Source organism: Sinocyclocheilus anshuiensis, unplaced genomic scaffold (assembly GCF_001515605.1).
Source record: "Sinocyclocheilus anshuiensis isolate Anshui unplaced genomic scaffold, SAMN03320099.WGS_v1.1 scaffold117, whole genome shotgun sequence".
NCBI classification, from domain to species: Eukaryota; Metazoa; Chordata; class Actinopteri; order Cypriniformes; family Cyprinidae; genus Sinocyclocheilus; species Sinocyclocheilus anshuiensis.
In genome coordinates this window covers 2,672,304-2,693,308 of record NW_015536624.1, presented here as the reverse complement: position 1 = coordinate 2,693,308, position 21,005 = coordinate 2,672,304, and the positions used below count along the sequence as shown (strand labels likewise).

General features: G+C 35.4%; 1 protein-coding gene across 1 annotated transcript in view; it reads left to right on the top strand.

The window, feature by feature from the left end:
- Positions 1-21,005, top strand: part of nos1 (nitric oxide synthase 1 (neuronal)) — a 60,542-nt gene that overhangs the window by 23,810 nt on the left and 15,727 nt on the right. Inside the window, exons 8-21 of the mRNA XM_016507433.1 lie at positions 1,444-1,585; positions 1,882-2,021; positions 3,800-3,974; positions 4,742-4,843; positions 8,725-8,919; positions 9,334-9,419; positions 11,718-11,862; positions 13,347-13,451; positions 13,710-13,768; positions 14,009-14,125; positions 15,623-15,797; positions 16,731-16,869; positions 17,324-17,402; positions 18,328-18,521. Of these exons, the coding sequence (XP_016362919.1) occupies positions 1,444-1,585; positions 1,882-2,021; positions 3,800-3,974; positions 4,742-4,843; positions 8,725-8,919; positions 9,334-9,419; positions 11,718-11,862; positions 13,347-13,451; positions 13,710-13,768; positions 14,009-14,125; positions 15,623-15,797; positions 16,731-16,869; positions 17,324-17,402; positions 18,328-18,521 (1,853 nt within the window). The remainder of the gene's footprint in view (positions 1-1,443; positions 1,586-1,881; positions 2,022-3,799; positions 3,975-4,741; positions 4,844-8,724; positions 8,920-9,333; positions 9,420-11,717; positions 11,863-13,346; positions 13,452-13,709; positions 13,769-14,008; positions 14,126-15,622; positions 15,798-16,730; positions 16,870-17,323; positions 17,403-18,327; positions 18,522-21,005) is intronic.

Genomic DNA, 21,005 nt, shown 5'->3' with positions numbered 1-21,005 from the left:
TGCACGGCAATCAGCTCTTTTTTTTTTAAAGTGGCGTTTATCGGTTTTTGCAAATTAACTCTTCATATATATATTTATATATATTTATATTTATCCATTCTTCTGTGTGAACTACTTCCTTCCGCCACGGATCCAAATCTACAGTTGACAGTTTAACAGCTGAGCCCAAGCCTCCGTTACTAATTCCAAAACGTCACTTTAGAACTAGTAACGAAGAAATGTTGAGTTGCTTCATTAAAAGCTTATTGTATTACTGTAGTAAAAGCAGTTTGTGTGTATTTGTGTGTGTGTGTATCTATGTAGATGTACTCACCCCCTACAGCTTCCAAGTGTGGAAAAGAGTATTTACAATACTTTACAAAATATACAAAATGGAAATGAGACGGACAACAATTTATCAACTCAAAACCAAAATTAACACTGCACACAACAGGCAGATCAACAGGCAAGCTAACAGCAACAACACACTGTAGCAAACACACAATGGCTGCGTCCGAAAGCTCTAAAATGCTGGAAGGCAGGAAGGCATCAAGGCACGTCCGAATCCAAATTCTGCTTTACTTCCTGTCTCTGGAGGTACCTTCTTCTGATCGAATTTTGAAGGCAGCATTGATGTATCCTTCTCTGCCTTTGATATCCCACAATCCTGTGCGTTCCATTCTGTGACGGTTAAGCTAATAAATAAAGATGGCGTCTGAAAGTTGCATTTGGTGGTCAGTTTGTGTGTAAATGTATATTTCTGACTAACATTTTGCACTTTTGATGTTATTTCTAGCGAGAAATCAGTATTATAGTAATTAAGTATTCATTTAGTTATCCCCAAAACTTCTTCTATTTTGTTGTAGATCATTAAACCGTTATGCTGCCTCAGAAGCCTGTCTGAAATCAGTTTCATGAGGTGCCTTCGTGCAAAAACGCTGCCTGCAAAGTCATTGCCTCATACGGCAGCGAGGCAGCAATTCAGCTGCCTAAGTTTTTGGCTACAGCCAATAACACATGTGCAATAGAACAACAGGAAATCACAAGTTGAGCAGAGCTCCCCCCTCAGGTGCTGCAGATCCTTTTATTGCCTCTCCTTGGTCCCATTAGCACCAGTCAGATCTGGAGATCACTTTGGTAGGATCCAATCCTGTGAAAGAAAGGGTGGGACAAAAGAAAGAGAAAGAACCAGCAAAGCAAGACATGTACAAAAATACATCACAAGTCATACGTAACATGTTGCAAAATACAAACTATATTATTGCCCAGCTGTAATCTGCTATATGCAACTGTGAAGCAGCGTACTGTGAAAAGTACTATACAAATAAAACTGGTTTAACACACATGGATTAAGAGTCACACAAGTCTGATTTCATGGAGTCTGTAAAACTGCCTGTATTAGAGGATTTGAAGTATAAATCCACCAGAGGGATCTCAGCATTACTCCTTGTCTCTGATGTCCAGATCGGCTATTACCATCTTCCCCCAGAGGACAGACGGGAAGCATGACTTCCGGGTGTGGAACAGCCAGTTGATCCGGTACGCAGGCTACAAGCAGCCTGATGGATCAATTCTCGGAGATCCGGCTTCGGTGGAGCTTACAGAGGTGAGATGGGAAGCTACATTGCAATAGTTTCGATTGAGTCAAACTGATTGATAAAAAACATATTTTGTGACATCATGGGCATTTCTTGTTATCACTGGGTTGATTGTTAATTGTGTTTGAGTTGTTTTTTGGCATGCAAAATCCAGCTTAAGCTGGTGTCTGTGTTTTGGAACCTGGTAGCTGGTTTCTAGCTGACTTAAAGAAGTCTTTAGCAGGTCCAAGATGGTCATTAGCTTGTTGAATAACTAACATATTCCAAAACAACAAGAACTGTAATGTTGGTTTTTGACTTGTAGATCTGTATACAGCAAGGATGGAAAGCTCCAAAAAGCCATTTTGACGTTTTGCCCCTTCTTCTCCAAGCCAATGGAAACGATCCAGAGCTTTTTGAGATTCCTGATGATCTTGTGCTTGAGGTTCCCATCATACATCCAAAGTAAGAAGAACCAAACATATTGTAGTTTTATTGGGGTTCACACTAATGCTCATCAAGCTTATGTAGAAACATTACTGAATCACACCAGTTCTTAAAACACTTTGCACCTCAAATGTTCATCCACCCAGAATCTGATAATAGCTTGCGTCATGCAGTACGTACCAAAGGGAAATCGCATATTAGAGAAGCTGTAATGCGCAGAGCTTTAGGATGCATAGCAACAGAGAACTCAAGCTGAGAGCTTGCCTCTTGTGCACGTACATTCAGGAACATGGGCTAATGTGGCATAAAACTTGCCCTTTTTCCAGATCCTGCCTCAGTTTGCTTGTTTAATGCTGTCTGTTTGACACTGATGTGTCTCAGATGATCAAATACTTGGGTCCTGAGATACTCTGTGTGTCACAGGTCTAGATAAGAGTGAATTGTCCATCAGTGAAAAATTTAAGGGGGTCTGAATACTTTCCGTACCCACTGTATATATTTTTTAATGATTCAGTGTTGAAAAGAATTTAGCATGAGTTACCATTAAATTAAGCATTGATAGCTACTAACTCAAAAGTCATGCAGACAAAGTTAAACTTCTCATCAAAGGGTAACAGTGGACAAATGCAATTAAATTGAATGAAATTAATAAATAATATAAACAAAATAATTTTCAGCTACATGTTCTAGCAAATGGGTAAAGTAAAACAGAACACTTTGCTCATATACTGCCCACGTGCAAAAATAAACAGCTTTTTTTAAGTGTAAATGAAAATGACCTTTGCGGACCTAATGCATATTGCGTACCACTCTGCAATAAGGCGTTTTTGAAGGTTTTGAAGTAAACCTTGAATTCAGTGTTGAAGGATGGCTAAAACATACCTGTTTTATATACTCAATGTTCCTGTGTTTTAAAATGTGTGGGTGTTTCTTTTTTATATGTGAGCAATTTTACCATTATGAAGTCAAACTGCACAAGTCAAACATTATTAGGAAATGGCATCTCATGACAATTCATAACTATTATACATTTTGGCCTATAGTGACTAATTTGGATAATCTCATTTGTACGTTTTTGTACAATCTCAAGCCTCAAGCCTAGGGTTATGTTTAGGGATGGACTGTCATGCTTACTATTTTTCTAAAAATTATACATTTTAATTTCAGACATATGAAATCATAAAATAGTTGTTTTCCCATGAGATCAGGTTGGAAATGTCCACAGCCTTGAAACACTAATAGAAAAACAACAATTTTCAGCATAATGCCCATTATTGAAAGTTTGCCTCAAACTGCTCAAAGAAATGACTAGTCAAATAAACATATGTAAATAGTGGATATGCATTTACATATTGTTTCTTTGGGGGGAAAATGCTGGTATTATGCTGCGACAATAATGGGTGCCATATTTAGTGCAATAATTGTGTGAAAACTTCTGCATGAATCAGCCATTCCACCAGAGTACTTGTGTTTACAGCATTAATAACAGAAACAGGCGGATTTGGCCTCTTAGCGCAACACCTGAGAAACCTGCAGGTGCCGGTTTAGAGATAATGACAGTTTTGGCGGTGCTCACTATGTGCGCATTTACTAACAGAGAAATTATGATGGAAACTGTAAACGGAATACTCTAAAAGCTTAATGGTGTACATCTGCATATGCCAAGATATTCTACTGACCACATTATGTTATGCAAATAAACCTCAAGAACCTTTCGCTGAAAAACATTTCCGCATGCAACTTTTCTCCCTGCGCTGGGTTCAATATTGACCGTCCTGCTGTCTGTGTCTGTCTAGGTTCGAATGGTTTAAGGAGCTGAATCTAAAGTGGTATGGCCTTCCTGCTGTGTCTAACATGCTGTTAGAGATCGGGGGACTGGAGTTCACAGCCTGCCCCTTCAGCGGCTGGTACATGGGGACAGAGATCGGCGTCAGAGACTTCTGCGACAGCTCTCGATACAACATACTTGAGGTACCATACCAGACAGCCATAAATCACCCCTGCACCATTGAGAAGTTGTACTTTTTATACTGCATTACCACAGTTTGAACCCAGACTGCATTACATTTGATCATTATAAATGTCGTGCATATGTATTAGACATTGTACCCCAACAGGACATTAGGAATGACACGTTTGTGTTTGATGAGCCGTTACAATGGATTAAGTGGATTATACGCTATATTACGCATTGTTTATCCTGTTTTGAATTGCTCGCTTTAATTTATGCAGATTTTAATTCATAAACATGCTGTTTTTAATCATCATTATGTTACTCATTCAGTATTACAATCTCTCCTCCATATTCCCTTTATGCTAAAAAATAAATTCACTTACAGTTTTAACTTCTAAAAGGCAATAATAGCCCAACTGGCCTATATAATCAGCTTGCTTTACCACATATAAATATATATACTCGAATATATCCTAATAATCTATAAGATCATTCACTCACCTTCATGTTATTACAAACCCATCGGATGTTATATATCTATCAAATATGATTTAAAAACTTTTAAGAATCAGCTTTCAGAAGGTTTTTAAGACATATTCATGTCAAGTGTGTCCAATCTTTTGACTATAGAATGTCTTTTTAGAGAGTCTTACGGTGGCTCCAGATCTTCCTGATCTATAGAGGCAGATCACGAGTGGCAGTTCTATTAACCTTGGTTCAGATCATGAGAGAATACAGTATGAATAGTCTATCTGTACAGTATGATTAATTCCCTTCATTTCAGGAAGTAGCTACAATGATGGGGCTGGACACTAGGAAGACTTCATCCCTGTGGAAGGACCAGGCACTGGTGGAGATCAACATCGCAGTCCTTTATAGTTTCCAGGTGGGGTGAGCACACATGGATGGGGGAATTTAATAATAATAAAAAAGTCAAAATCTTAAGATACAGCCTATTTTAATACCATTTAGAGTTTAGACAATGTGGCTTTATTTTAATCAAAATCTGATCAGTCTGATACTTGAATTGTCAATATTGTCTGGAGATTAACAATAAACAATTAAATGAATATAAATAATCAAATAAACACACACATACATATAATACTGTAATAAATAAAATCATAATCAGTATAAATTACAGGCAGTGCAATTTTTTTTACACTAATGATAATAATTAGATGTGGAGATGTGCTAGTTTGTCATATAAATAACGTCACAACACCAAAAAGAAGTTCTTAAAAACAGGCTATATGCATATATGCGCCCCTGGACCACAAAACCAGTCTTAAGTTGTTGGGGTATATTTTTAGCAATAGCCAAAAAAACATTGTATGGGTCAAAATTATCGATTTTTATTTTATGACAAAAATCATTAGGATATTAAGTAAAGATCATGTTCCATGAAGATATTTTGTAAATTTCTTACCGTAAATATATCAAAACTTCATTTTTGATTAGTAATATGCATTGCTAAGAACTTCATTTGGACAACTTTAAAGGCGATTTTCTCAGTACTTTGACTTTTTTGCACCCTCAGATTCCAGATTTTCAAATAGTTGTATCTCGGCCAAATATTGTCCTATCCTAACAAACCATACATCAATGGAAAGCTTGATTTAGCTTATTTCAGAAAATCTAATTCTTTTTTTTTCTTTTGATTTTATTGTCAAACTCAGCCCAGACATGTTTTTGACAAGCTTTGTGAGGTTCACCCACATATAATCTTACACTAGTCTTATTTTCAGTCACGTTTACCTATTTTTGCCAGTATCTCATTTTTTTTCAGTTCATCTCTTTACACAGCTTCTCCTAGAACCTAAAAGCAAATCCCTGCGTTCACGTTCATGCAGCATTCATAAAGACTCATGCAAGCGAACAAAGCATAAACCGGCTTTCACAAATCAAAAGCTTGAATCTCTTCTGTTCTATTTATTAGAGTCAAGCACCTAGGACATTTAACTGAAAGCTCCTGTGACTGAAGAAACATTTTTATTGATATTTATTGCACACCCCCTGCAGTTTGTTTACCCACAAGACCTTATTTCTTGCTAAAAGGCTTTTGCGGAACCGTTTCAACACTGATAAACTAATTAGACGTTAGTAAGTAGCTGTGCTCAGTTTTCTTATCTTTCATAATTGCGGATGGAGTCAAAACAATGGCAGTTAACAATTAAATCTATTTGGAAAACTAGACGTGCTGCAATACACACCAATCTGTGGATTTAATTGTAGGTTGTATTGACTTACGTCAACATGCTGCATTAAGCATCACAAGATAAAATGCATTTGAAAATAAGAATGCATACAATTGTTGCTGTTTGTATGCTGGGAAAACGCACTTGATTTGTGTCAGATAAAAAAAAAACACACACACAATTTCGGGATTTGGCTATATTATGGACTTTTTCTTTGTCAAGCATTGACATTTTATTGATTCTATTCTTTATTATTCTATTAGAGGACATATAATAATTGGGTAACGCTTTACAATAGGAGTGCACAAATATGCATTAATTCATGCTTAACTAATGCACAGATAATCACCAGTTAATGTATAACTCATGAAGAACTAAACAATTTATTAATGATTACTACATTAGCAACTAATGGACATTCTATATGATTCATAGATTAAGTAATAAATAAATGTGTCATAATGTATTAGTTCCCTAATAACATATTATATTAACTAATGATGTGAATTCATATGTTAATTACCACAGTGGTCAAAGCTATGTACTTCAACTTCGATTTGTCTGCTTTAATTAATCATTAGATAATGATTTGCAAAGGTATCATTATGTTATAACTTTACTTGTTGAGGCACAGAACTATTAACTAATTGTTAAGTAATAGCGTATATCATTGTGGTTTAAAGTAAAGTCATAACATTATATCTTTGCAAATCATTAGCTAATGAGTAATTAAAGCAGACAACTGGGAGTTGAAATGCATGGCTTTGACCCATTGTGGTAATTAACACACAAATTTACACATTAGTTAATATAATATGTTATTAGGGAATTAATACATTATGACACATTTAACAAATAGCAATTTATTGATTACTTAATCTATGAATCATGCAGAATGTTCATTTGTTGCTGATGCAGTAATTATTAATAAATGGTTTAGTTCTTCCTGAGTTATATATTAACTCATGATTATCTGTGCATTAGTTAAGCATGAATTAATGCAGATTAGTGCCACTGTATTGTAAAGTGTTACCAATAACTGTAAACTATTATTAAATTTAAAGACAATATTACGGTGGCAGAGAAGTGCAAAACAAATCACAATTCTGAAAACAAAATAACAAATTACAACCGCAAATGCAAATCTAAAAAACAAAATAACAATTCAGAAAACACAACAATTCCGAAAACATTATAACAAGTCAAAAAACACAATGACTCTGTATTATATTACCTTTGAATCAGAATACAAAAAACTAGTTAATGCTATTGCGAGGGTGTTTCTACAGCATCTGGGAGTGATGTAAATTTGACAGTACTCTCTTCTGACTGCCGTTATCAGCATCTCTCTAATTTTTTTCTTCTTTTTATAAGTCGTGAAAATACTATTGTGATTTTTTCTTTTGCTATTTGAGCAAATGGGAATGCAAAGAAGAAAAAAAACAGGCAGAGGTGTGTTAAATTAGGATTTTTTTATGTGGGGCGGAGAGAATTTAAAGGGGAGAATATAAATACAAAATATTAAGAGTTGAACAGTCTTTTTATTAGGAAAATTAAACGAATTGAGTTATATCCAACAGCATTAAGACACAGTTCAAAAGTAGAAAACGGCCTTATTGAACATGCAAATTGATTCTCTGCCAGTAGGAGGCGCTTTTGGAACGGTTTCCCTCGTAACAGCTGTACACAAAAGCTGCGCAGCTCTCATAAATGCTACTTTATCAGGCAGTATTCAGGCATTATAATTTAGATGAGATGAAAATGACATTGAACTTTTGAGAAACGCCCCCTTTTTGGTCCGCAGAGACCTATTCTTGGATTTGTCATTGTGTTTTCTGACTTGGTATTTTGTTTTCAGATTTGTCGTTGTGTTTTCTGACATTTTGTTTTTGGATTTGTCGTTGTGTTTTCTGACTTGGTATTTTGTTTTCGGATTTGTCGTTGTGTTTTCTGACATTTTGTTTTCGGATTTGTCGTTGTGTTTTCTGACTTGGTATTTTGTTTTCAGATTTGTCGTTGTGTTTTCTGACATTTTGTTTTCGGATTTGTCGTTGTGTTTTCTGACTTGGTATTTTGTTTTCAGATTTGTCGTTGTGTTTTCTGACATTTTGTTTGACTTGTTATTTTGTTTTCGGATTTGTCGTTGTGTTTTTTGACTTGTTATTTTGTTTTCGGATTTGTCGTTGTGTTTTTTGACTTTTTATAATGTTTTCGGAATTGTTGTTGTGTTTTCTGAATTTTTATTTTGTTTTTTAGATTTGCATTTGCGTTTGTAATTGGTTATTTTGTTTTCAGAATTGTGATTTGTTTTGCACTTATCGGCCACCGTACAATATACTTATACTTTAGAATAACCCCAAAAACTATAATCAACAAGAAAATATGTAACTTTTCATTATTTACTTGTTTTAAGAATCAGTTTTTATAGTGTAACTGTTGTATTTTTTGCATGAGGCGCTGCTTGACTAGCTTCATCAGAAAGACCATACTGGTTGATTAGCTTCACAAGCTGCATTTAATCTTAGTTTTGGTCTGATCTGGTCTCACTCGTTCCAATTTTTCCTTGTAGGTGTCAAAGGTTACCATAGTAGACCATCACTCAGCCACCGAGTCCTTCATAAAGCACATGGAGAATGAGTACAGAGTGAGGGGAGGCTGCCCGGGTGACTGGGTTTGGATAGTGCCGCCCATGTCAGGCAGCATTACACCTGTTTTCCACCAGGAAATGCTCAACTATCGCCTCACACCTTCTTTTGAGTACCAGGTATGTCTTTTGTCCAGTTTACATTAATATCAAGATTTTGATTTTCACTAATGAGTACAATCAAGCTTTTTGTTAATTTGCAAATAGCAAAAACATCTTTTTGCAAACTTGTAATGGTGAAGTTTAATTCTTAAGCCATACTTAGAATGGATGGATGTAATTGTGTTAGGTAAGGTAAACAAGGTGGCATCTATTATAAAGAAAGAAGCACAAACACTTTTCAAGCAAATCATTTCACAAAAGTAAACTGGTTTGGTTTAAATGATAAAATAGTAAATATACAATTCAATTTCTGGGTTTTAGGACTCTTTGCAGAACTCTGTTACAATCACTTGATCACAATCAGCCTGTAGTTCTCATAACTAAAATATGCTCTGCTACTTTCTCTTGCTCTCTCTTTCTTTCACTGTCCAGCCTGACCCGTGGAACACTCACGTGTGGAAAGGGATGAATGGAACGCCCACAAAGAAAAGAGCAATTGGATTCAAGAAACTTGCCAAGTGAGTGGGTGAAGAGCTCGAGACCTTCTGCTGTTTGTTTTTGTCTCAAGCACAAAGTGTGCATTGAGTTTAACCTGTATGGTGCTTATGAAGGCCGGCCGTCTGCAGTGCTCAACCTATTTGCCAGCCTTTTGTTGTAATTATAACCCGTAGCCTGGGAACTTCAGCAGGCGGTTGTGTTAATGGCTGTTTAAGAGTGCTTTCCACCATATTTTCCCCGTTATTATGCTGAGAATAGCGTGAGTCTAACTCACTGAATCACACTCAGGTGTAATCAGGTTTCTTTCAGTGTCCCTTCAGCGTTCAGCCTCTGAGCTATTACCGTAATTGCCCGCAGGATATACTGTAGCTACGTTTGTGTGATTGTGGTCTCGGAAATGAGGGGAAAGTGTCTGTCAGTGTGTTGAACTCTCGCTGAGAGGTGGTGGAAGAGATCATTTTCAGGAACGCTGTTGCACATTTCATAATCGATGAGATTTTTAGTCAGGTCAAGTCGCCTTTATTTATATAGTGCTTTGTACAATACAGATTTTTTTCAAAGCCAATCCGCAAAATAAAAGAATCAATTTTGCATACTTCACGAACACATTCATATTCTGCTGTAAAGCATCTCTAAAAAGATAAAGGTTCAGGATACCCATGAGTCCTTAAAAAGTCTTAAAATGTCTTAAATTCATTTAGATCAAATTAAAGGTCATAAAAAGACTTAAATATCTTGTATGTTACAAGAAAAGTCTTAATGATCACTTTTAAAGGTCCTAAAGCAATAACTGTGATACAACTTAATGGAATTATTCAACTTCAGAAGGCTGTGATTTAGATCAATGTGAGCACTGCATGTTTGAAAGCACTGTTAAATTATAACACTGTTTATGGTGATTATATTGTAATATGTTGTAGATGATTGTAAGAGCGCATATTTTTGTCTGGAAGTGACTGCATTTGAAAATAAGAGTCCCCGCGTATTCCAGGCTTGTTTATTGTCAGGATTGGACCTGTTTTATCATGTGTTTCAGTTCCTGTTTTGCCTTATTTGGTCTTGTTCCTGTCCTTGTTTAGTTTGATTATTAATTGATTCCCCGCACCTGTCTGTCCCTCGTTATCCAGTCCTTATAAGCCCCAGTCTGTTCAGTTTGTATTTGTCAGTTCTACTTGTTGTCTACGTGTGTTGGCTCAAGCGCCTATTGTGGATTATCCTCTGTGTTTCCTTGATTAAAGACTGTTCTCGTTTAGTGAAGTGACATGTGGCCAAGTATGGTGACCTAACGTCAGAATTAGTGCTCTGCATTTATCCCATCCAAAGTGCACACACACAGCAGTGAACACACACACACCGTGAACACACACCCGGAGCAGTGGGCAGCCAATTTTTGGGGTTCGGTGCCTTGCTCAAGGGCATCTCAGTCGTGGTATTGAAAGTGGGAGAGAGCGCTGTACATTCACTCCCCCCCACCCACAATCCCTGCTGGTACGAGACTCAAACCCGCAACTTTTGGGTTACGAGTCCGACTCGCTAACCATTAGGCCACGACTTCCCCACAATGAGGAGGTTTACTCGTGCCTCCAGCGTGTTCCCTCAACAGCATAACGTGACATTTATAATTAAAAGTCTGACATTATATCTACTTTCCCCTTGTTATTATGGGTATTTAGATACACAATAAACTGTATCTGGATTTTATTCGATGTAAATTCTTGTGACTTCTCTCTGGGCCGCCCATCACAAGAATGAAAGGTTTAGCATATTCAGTATATAGGTTTTATTAGTATCGGCACAATAATCTGTAATCTCTCTTTCCACATATCATTATTATATCAGCGAAATCTAATATCACTCGACGTGTGTATTGATATATTGGTACATGAACCAACATCAGTACATATGTATATACTATTGGGTGAGGGGTCTGTGACGACTTGTTAATCTAATGAATAACTGATTTGTTAAATCAAATGGAAAATTGTGTTTTTGATTGGTCCAGACGCTACGTATTGAATAAAACATTTCTTGAATTTTTAAACTTGCAGTTACCCTGTTTTTCAGTTGAGCGTGTGCCTGTTTCATAAAGTATAATATTCTAAGGTGCATGATGTTTTTTGAGCTTGTAACGGTTTATGAATTAAAAAAAGATCTTAAAAAGCCTTAAATTTGATTTTAAAAACTCTGCCAATACCCTGTAGTGTCATTATTAATCTCAAGGCAGTTCAGTGTTGATTCAGTTCAGTTCAATAAATGTGAAGTTCATCCATTTATTGCAGCAACTCTTCTTGCATCTGACATGTTTGTGCAACTTGCAGGGCTGTGAAATTCTCCGCCAAACTCATGGGACAAGCCATGGCCAAGAGAGTCAAAGCCACCATCTTGTTCGCCACAGAAACTGGGAAGTCGCAGGACTATGCAAAAACGCTCTGTGAGATTTTCAAGCATGCATTTGATGCCAAGGTAAGCCCATTGTTCTTAAACCGCACATAATAGATTGACATCTGTGCGTGATTCTTAAAACCCTTCCCATCTTCTATTCATCCCCAATGAATGCCTTCAGTGGATTTGCACATAAACATTGATGTAAACAAAATGACAAAGAATATTGACGTAAGACACATGTATCCCCTTAGTTTCACAACAAAAATCTCCCTTTCAATTCAAGACTGCAGATTGCAGAGTTAGAAAGCTACTTTCACACCAAGGCGTGCTATGCGATGGCTTACACAGATGCGTCTTTTGCCACAATTTATTTTCCTCCAATACCATCAAATGCCAAGAATCAACTCACGCAGGCATTGAGCTGTAGGTTAAGATAAGATCCCATTACACTCAAAGCTATGTGACGTATAAAAGTATTGAGTTGATCACACTCTAAAAAATGCTGGGTTGTTTCAACCCAATGTTGGGTCAAATATGGACTAACCCAAATGGTGGGGTAAATTTTGGTTACATTTTTAAATGAACTTTTTAACCCAACAGTTGGGTTAGTCCATATTTGACCCAAAATTGGGTTGAAACAACCCAGCATTTTTTAGAGTGCATGTATTTTGCCTTGGGATAGCAGTTAAATGCAAAGTTATTTTTATAATCTAGCAGAATAATCAATCTTGTTCATGTGCGCTTGTTATTACGTGATTTACATGCAGATGACGCAGATATACCGCTTCTCTCTCTCTCCTCATGTCCTGAAGGCGTTTGCCCTGCCACACGCACTGATGCGTCTTTTCTGTTAATTGTATTATGGCGCATTAGCTGCTCGTTAGGCGCCGTACGAACTGTTCAAATCCCTCTACACCCCTTTTGGCGGTACGTTAGGATCAAGAGATAACGTGCCTCCCATTCTTGATGCACATTGTGTGGTTTTTCACTCTCGAAAACATTGCCTAAAATCTCTCCAAACGCTGATCTAATATCCAAACTTTTGCTCCTGGCCTAGAAATGAGACAGAAAAACCAATCACATCAAAATGGCCATGTCTAGTGGATGAAGCGTTATATATGTTTTCACAAACAGTGCAAATAACTAGATTACATGTTTGCTGGTGCAAAAGTGGCCATTGTGATCCTTGAATGTTTTAGGTGGTTGCTTACTGGCCCAAGTCAAGAAAGTCCATCCACAAGTGCAATATTCTGAGTGACAGACAAGGCTTGAGTCCCTACTTCAGTTGTCATAGCTCAAACAGACCAGTGTAATACTTAGGGTTTGTGATTTGAATGAAGTGTACGTCACAGTCACATTCCCTGACTCTCCCCACTGTCTCCTCTCTCTTATGTCTAAATAAAAAAAGTGGCATAAAACGACAATAAACTAATAAACAACAACAATAGGACTAATACAACTATTTAGATGGATGATGTTTGTACTGAGGTTATAAAATCATGTAGATGTAGCAGCACAAGAGAGTTGTCATATGTACTATGCTATATTATTTGATCCTGCAGGTGATGTCCATGGATGAATATGACACCGTCGATTTGGAACACGAGACGCTTGTGTTAGTGGTGACAAGTACGTTCGGCAATGGGGACCCTCCTGAGAACGGAGAAGTGAGTTATTAAAGCAGAAGTTTGCTTTAGCGCGCTAGTATTTCAATGAGCACATCAATCATTTTGTTTGGCTTTGAATCAAATTGTCAACACTTAGAATGTTCTCATCATGATGATAAAGGACTTCACACATATACTGTACAATGGAGAACCTGCATTATGCTGGCAGGTCCTGGTTGAATTTGTGATTGAGAACATGCGTGGGAAGGGCCAGTAACTTCTCTCCTGTTTTTCTTTCTCCCCTTTTCCACTCTACAGAAATTTGGTGCGGCACTGATGGAGATGAGACATCCCACCACCAGCGTAGAAGACCGAAAGTGAGTGTGTGCGCGAGTGGAGACCCGAGCGAGTGATTTTCTTCTCGTCCTCCCACCCATCTGCTTTCCCATAATTAATTTTTTTCAGTGTTTCAGTTCACACACCTACTACTAAGTCTAACATATATGCAACAGGCACACACATTAACACGTAACATGCATTTCTTCTCTCTTCTTTATGCTGGAACCATTCACATAAACACACACACAAAAAAATCTCTCTCTCTTTCTGTCCCTCAGGTCGTACAAGGTGCGTTTTAACAGCGTCTCTTCATATTCTGATACCCACAAATCCTCCAGCGACGAACCTGAATCCAAAGCCAACTTTGAGAGCACTGGACCACTTGCTAATGTCAGGTACTGTACTGCCTGTATTTGGAGAAAATATTCAACATTTTAAAAACATGTCTGGGTTATTCCACCTCAAAATCAAAAGAAGGAAACAAATCAAAATCATGTCAAAAAGTCGTTTGATTAATTATGCCACAATTTGTGCATTAAAAAAGCACAAAGCATAAGCATATTTCCTCCCAGATTCTCGTATATAAAATTATATATGAAATGTACTTTATTAAAATAAATTATATTGCATATAATATATAAAAAAAAAAAAAAATGTATTTAAGAAATAATTTATTTATTATGTGAATTTGTATTGTACTGGCTTTAATTGATAACTGATTTCAGTAATTGAACAATAAATAAATAAAATTACATTACAGTAATTCAGGCAAAATGTTTTTGCAGTGCAACGATTCTTAATGGTCCTAAAGCAGACCTAAATTTAATTAAAATTAATTTTCTTTATGGAAAATATTTTTACTTGTTTTCTTATTTTCTCTTGATTTTGTGGTGACTTGAACTTGTTTTTATAATTTTCTTCTCTTTGGTTTCTTCCAGTGTCTGTGTGATCCCTCTGGATTTCAGTCAATAATTATTATTATTTATTTTTTTTAGATAAATTATGCCACAATTCAAAAACGTTTTTAATGCAAAAAGGCTTAAAATGGCTTAAATAGATACATGATTTCAATGACAAACAAACAAACAATAAATAAATAAATAACCACTGTAAAAAATATTCAAAATAACTCAAAAATTTACGTTCAGTTGCTGCCTTAAATTCTTAAATATACTGTACATTAAATTAAATTACATTAAATTGACTTAAAAATCAAGTTGAATTTGAAATGTAAAAAGTTGAAATTGTCCAACTTAGTTTGATGAGTTAATGTAAGAACATAAGTTGCCATGCTTTACTGATCATATAATTTTTTTTACAGTGAGGGAAAATGTTGCGATGCACAAATTCTCAATGGTCTTAAATTAGGCCTACATTTCTCAAAATTAATTTCTTTATGCAAAATATATTTACTTGGTTTCTTATTTTCTCTTGTAATTTTTTTTCTTTTGATTTTGTGGTGACTTTGATTTGATATTCTCCTATGTGTGTGTGTATTTGTTTTTTTTCCGGTGTCTTTGTGGTCCCTCTGGCTTAAATTGAAGTTCATCAACTTCTTGAAAACTAAAAATACAAAGAGCAAAAGAACAGAGAACAACCATCTAAAAGAAGTTTAGTTTGAAAAGAAAATCCATCCTGAAGCAATCAAAAGAAATTTCACACTTTTTGCAAATCAGCTCTGACTTGTGAGCTTTGTACGTATGCATGTGCGCATGCTTGCGTAACATCCTCTCCGGCCTTGAATTTCATCCTTGTTTAGTTTTCATAGTTTCAGGATCAAAGCTCACAGCCCCTGGCGTGATGTCCACAACCACCCCACTCTTATAATATGCTTCGTTTTGTTTGTGTTCATGTGCTTAAAGTGTTTTCAACACTCTGTTTCTCCCATGCAGATTCTCTGTGTTTGGCCTTGGCTCTCGGGCATACCCACACTTCTGTGCATTTGCCCACGCAGTGGACACGCTGTTCGAAGAGCTTGGTGGGGAACGAATCCTGCGCATGGGAGAGGGAGATGAACTCTGCGGCCAAGAGGAATCCTTCAAAACATGGGCCAAGAAGGTCTTCAAGGTACTGCCATAAGCGAGCAGTGGGCTACAGTCACTACTTTGCATGTATTGTTTTTAAAATGAACGACACTGTAGAAACTATTTGTTGTCACCTATTAAAATCTAAATTAGGTTTATATTGGCTATCAAGTTTAGATTTGCAAAAGGTATTTATATTATGAGTTGTTCTTTACACAAATTTATATGATTTCAGAATTATTATTTTTTTAACCTTATTGTCATTGTGCACACTGAAAAAAATGATGCTACATTTTTTTAAGGTAAGTGGTTGCAAACAATTTATTTTAGCTACATTTAAATAAACAAAATGTTGGTTACACCAAATACACCAAATAATGATCTTTAAAAAAAGCATCATATGACCCCTTTAAAAGAATTTAGTAAATTCGATTAATTGTTTTTTTCAGTGCAGAGTAAAAGAACATACCTCACAAATAGTAATAGACTACTATAACGATAATTATTTTGCCCTTTTTGGGGCTTTATAATCATGGATTCTATATTTGAAAAATAAAAATCAGCATTTGTTTTTGTAACAAAATGCAAAAATAAATAATTGCAAAATTTAAGCTGTTATTTAAAGAGCTTGTTGGTGTAGTCAGGTTGATTCAGTTGTACTGTACAAATTTTTTTTTTTTTACCTAAATAAGAACAGTTAATTTGGATTTTATTTTTTATTATGCATATTTCAATTTACACATTTTACGCCTAAATTATGTATTTAGTGTATATTTCTTGTACTGCACTTATACTTTTCTTATTTATTATTATTATTTTGTTTTTTCATTGACATTTTTAAGGCTAAAAAACATTTACATTGTATATACTGCATGTATACTATTTAATGATTTCTTTATTGTTTTAATTACTGTGTATATACCTTTTATTTATTTTTTAAATGCTTTTAAATGAGTTTTTATCCCATTTATCCCAGGCTGCATGTGACGTTTTCTGTGTCGGCGACGATGTTAATATTGAGAAAGCGAACGATTCCTTGATTAGCAACGATCGTAGCTGGAAGAAAAGCAAGTTCCGGATGACATACACGGCGGAGGCACCGACACTAACGCAAGGTACATTCATCAAGGAATGACTCATCATTTCAGAAAGCCAATAAGCTTTTATCAAATTAAATGATGTGAAATTAGTTTTTTTATCGCCTCAATTTATGACGCATGCCAATTTATGACTCTTAAAGGGACTGCCATTTTAGTGGCTCATTAGCTTGACACAGATTGTCTCAGCGCCGTGTTAGCATTACCCAGAGGATTGTAAACACTTCCTTATTCAATTGATTAAAGTGTAAACAATGCATTTAGGGCTTTCAAGCCTGATTTCCTATATCACAGACTTTTTACCATTGCATCTAAAGTCCTCGAAATGATCTTGAAATGGGCGGCTCGGCTCCATTGTGAGTTTTATAGCAAATGAAGTTGTAGGGCCGCTAAATTGCCATTTGATGTTTAATATGGTCTAATTTCACACAGCATGTTTTAACTGTTGATTGGTTTCTGTGTCCACACTCAGCGCTTTACAGCATCCATAAGAAGAAAGTTTACGGGGCCAAATTTCTGATGAGACAGAACCTACAAAGTGCCAGATCGAAGTATGTTTTTGCTAATATTCTGTCTAATTTCTAATTTTCTCCGATTTACATTCTTATTAAAGTCTTTGACATTAAGTTCTGCCTTAAAAACATTTGTGACCAATTCACCTTAGCAATCTGCCATCATTTTCTAATGTTTGCCTATGGAGGATTGGTGTGTTTGGATGGCTCTAAACTGAATTTTACATAAAAGTAAATAAATAAATAAATATATTTATATATACTGTATATATGGTAAAATACTGTATTAAACCCTGAGAAGTTAAGAAAATCTGTAACAGAAAATACATTTGCTTCTAGCTATATTAATGTCGATAACAGAATCTGCTTTTTTGTTATAATTTGTATCTTGAGTTTTTATAATGTTACTTTTAAATTAGTGCTGTCAAACGATTAATCACGATTAATCACATCCAAAATAAAAGTTTTTGTTCACATAATATATGTGTGTGTACTGTGTATATTTATTATGTATATATAAATACACACACATGCATGCATATATTTAAGAAAAAATATGCTGTTTATGTATAAAATATATTTATATATAACATCAATTATATGAATATAAATATATACATGTAAATATTTTCAAAATATATAATGGATTGTGTGTATTTATATATACATAATAAATATACACAGTACACACACATATATTATGTGAACAAAAACTTTTATTTTGGATGCGATTAATCGCGATTAATCGTTCGACAGCACTATTTTAAATTTAACATAAAAATGGCAGATAAAATGCTTTGCAATGTCACACTTCATTCCAGCCTATTCTAACAAAAATACCCAATGTGGGCAAAGCTTAGCAAAGGGCCAATTTCTCTTGTGTATGAATATATCTTTTATAATCTCTTTAAGAATGACTGCAACTGTTTCATATTAACATGTTTTCTTACTTCCTGTCTACTAGCCGATTGACTATATTTGTGCGTCTTGATGCCAACAACCACGAGAGCCTGAAATACTTGCCTGGTGACCATTTAGGCGTTTTCCCTGGCAACAACGAAGTTCTAGTTACGACTCTTATTGAGAAACTGGAGGACGCACCGCCTGTCAATCAGATTGTGAAAGTGGAGTTCTTGGAAGAAAGAAACACAGCGTTGGGTAACTATGAGTTTTATTTTCGTCATCATGATAATATGCAAATATCTGAAACTAATCCAAAATATTAAAAAATATTATGATACGCAAAAAAAAAAAAGTATTACAAAATAACATTCTAGCTTCAAGCATCTTAGAGGCTTAAATTACAAATGTCTTGCAAATGTCAACAAATGAAAAGCAACTTTCCAAAATAACTTGTCTATCAAACATCTGCTTTGCTATCTTATGGAAAGTGACAGCATCTACATAAAAATAATCTAAAGCTGACATTCAGAGGAGAAGAGTCAGAAGAGAGACGTGATACCTCTAGTATTTCATCCATACAAGTCTGCCAGACCCCCAATCAAATATGATTTTGTGAACACAGAGCAAAGGATGGGTATGCCATTGTCTGCCGAACAATGTGTTCATCAGGTATTCTGGTGTTCATGATGAGCCAAGGATCAGGGTAACCTGGTCCATAGTGCTGAAAGCTAGCTTTCACTCGTAACACTTACCATAAAATGACAATGGCAAGCATAGTTTCCACTTGGATACTATATTAAAACAGTTACTGAGTATATAGTTTTATAAAATGTATATACTATACATTTAATATTTTATATATTAATGAATTAAATTATTTATTTTTAAGATTAAACAAGCTTGCACTGATTGGTCACTACCATGCACTAACATCATGGAGCATGTATTTACAGTATTGATTATGCTTAACCCGACAGTGTGTCATATGAATGCATGTAAATGTTTCTTTCTGAATAGTTCAAAATGTATAAAAAATGATTTTTCTTTAATTTCACCAGCTTATTTGATGTTTGCATGCAACAATAAATTCAAATCTCATGTAAATGCAATTCTTTTGCATTGTTAGCCTTTTATAATAAGCTGAGCCTTGATAGTTATCAGTGCAGTCTGCATGTAAGCACTCATTGCAACATTTACATACTGAATTCAAATTATTATTCAATTGTAAAACACACCATTTAAATACCACATGACAACTTAATCGTCCTAGTGACGTTGCAAAGGGATCTCATTATAATATTACAGCCCCTTAATCTGTGAGTTTCCACCAACGGCGCCGTTACTGTGTTTTTGCAAGCGACAACCTTATATTACATATTGTAAAAAGGGGCATAATATATCTCCTTTAATGTTAAAGAATGAATGCAGGATTGATCTGCTTTGGCTTCATTATGATCTATGACAGGGATATTTAGATTAAATAGACAATTTTGGCATTCAGAACTTCACCCACAGGGACAGATTTTGATGCTGTCATGCTAAATATTTTCAGAAATATCTCTCTGGATACTTTAAACAATGTCATGGCAATTCTTTGCTGGGGGTTCTGTAGGATGTCCCTTTTTATATTTCTTTGCTGTGTTAAAGACACTGCATATCTTTTTGCAGAGCTGTACATGTACAGTCTATCAGTTTTAATGATAGGACCTACTTGTCTTTTAAAAAGGTTAGCTCAAGTGAGATTCCTCACCTTACCTTGTTGAGAAATATGTCAGGATGACTGAAAACTGGTCAGTGACCTTTAGAGAGGGAAAATGATGTTGCTGCAATTCTTTCCCCTTTATCTGACAATCTTTACAGATGAAGTCTGCATTATTGTGGACAAAAGAGGTATTTTAACAAAAGTAGATGTCTTGGGCACATTATCAGTGTACAGTTCACCCAAAAATAAAAACTCATCCACATGTCGTTCCAAACACATATGACTTACTTTCTTCCATGGGATATACAAATGGCAAAGAAAATGTGCTTTGGCACATGATAAAAACAAATCACAATAAAAGCAGTCCAAATGACTTGTACTTTATATTTCAGGTCCTCAGAAGGCATATATCAGTTTATATCAGAGAGAAATAGGTAAAATGTAAGTAATTGTCCACCATAACTCTAAAATCTTATTTGCATTCATGAATGTCTGAATGTCACATCAAGTTATACGGCAATGATGGCAAACCTCATTCGTTCTTAAAGTATGAATATGCAAAAGTAAGAGTGAGAGTTGAGAGAAAAAAGGCCAGATTTTCAGGTAAATTTCAGAATTTTCCTCACACAAACCTATATCATATGACTAAATTATAGTGCACATGTCATATTGACATCTTTTATTGTGCTCCTTTTGTCATCTTTGGAGCTTGATATCAATGCATGTCGCCTTCATTTTTTATTGTATGGGAAAGAGGACTTCCACTGAAGAAAGACGAAAATTTATTTTCTATCCATTAAGCAATTTAAAGTTTTGCAGTACACTCTTAAAAAGAATGGTTCTTTATTGCCACCTAAGGTTCCATGAAGAACCTTCAACAGAAGCAATAAAGGTTCTTTATTCTGTTCTTTAGATTATAAAATGTTCTTCACACTAAGAAAAAAAAAAGCTGAAGAACCATTCATTGAAAGCTTCTTTGAGAAACATAAAATGATGGTTCAAGGTATCACAGCAAAAAAAAAAAAAAAAAAGAAAGA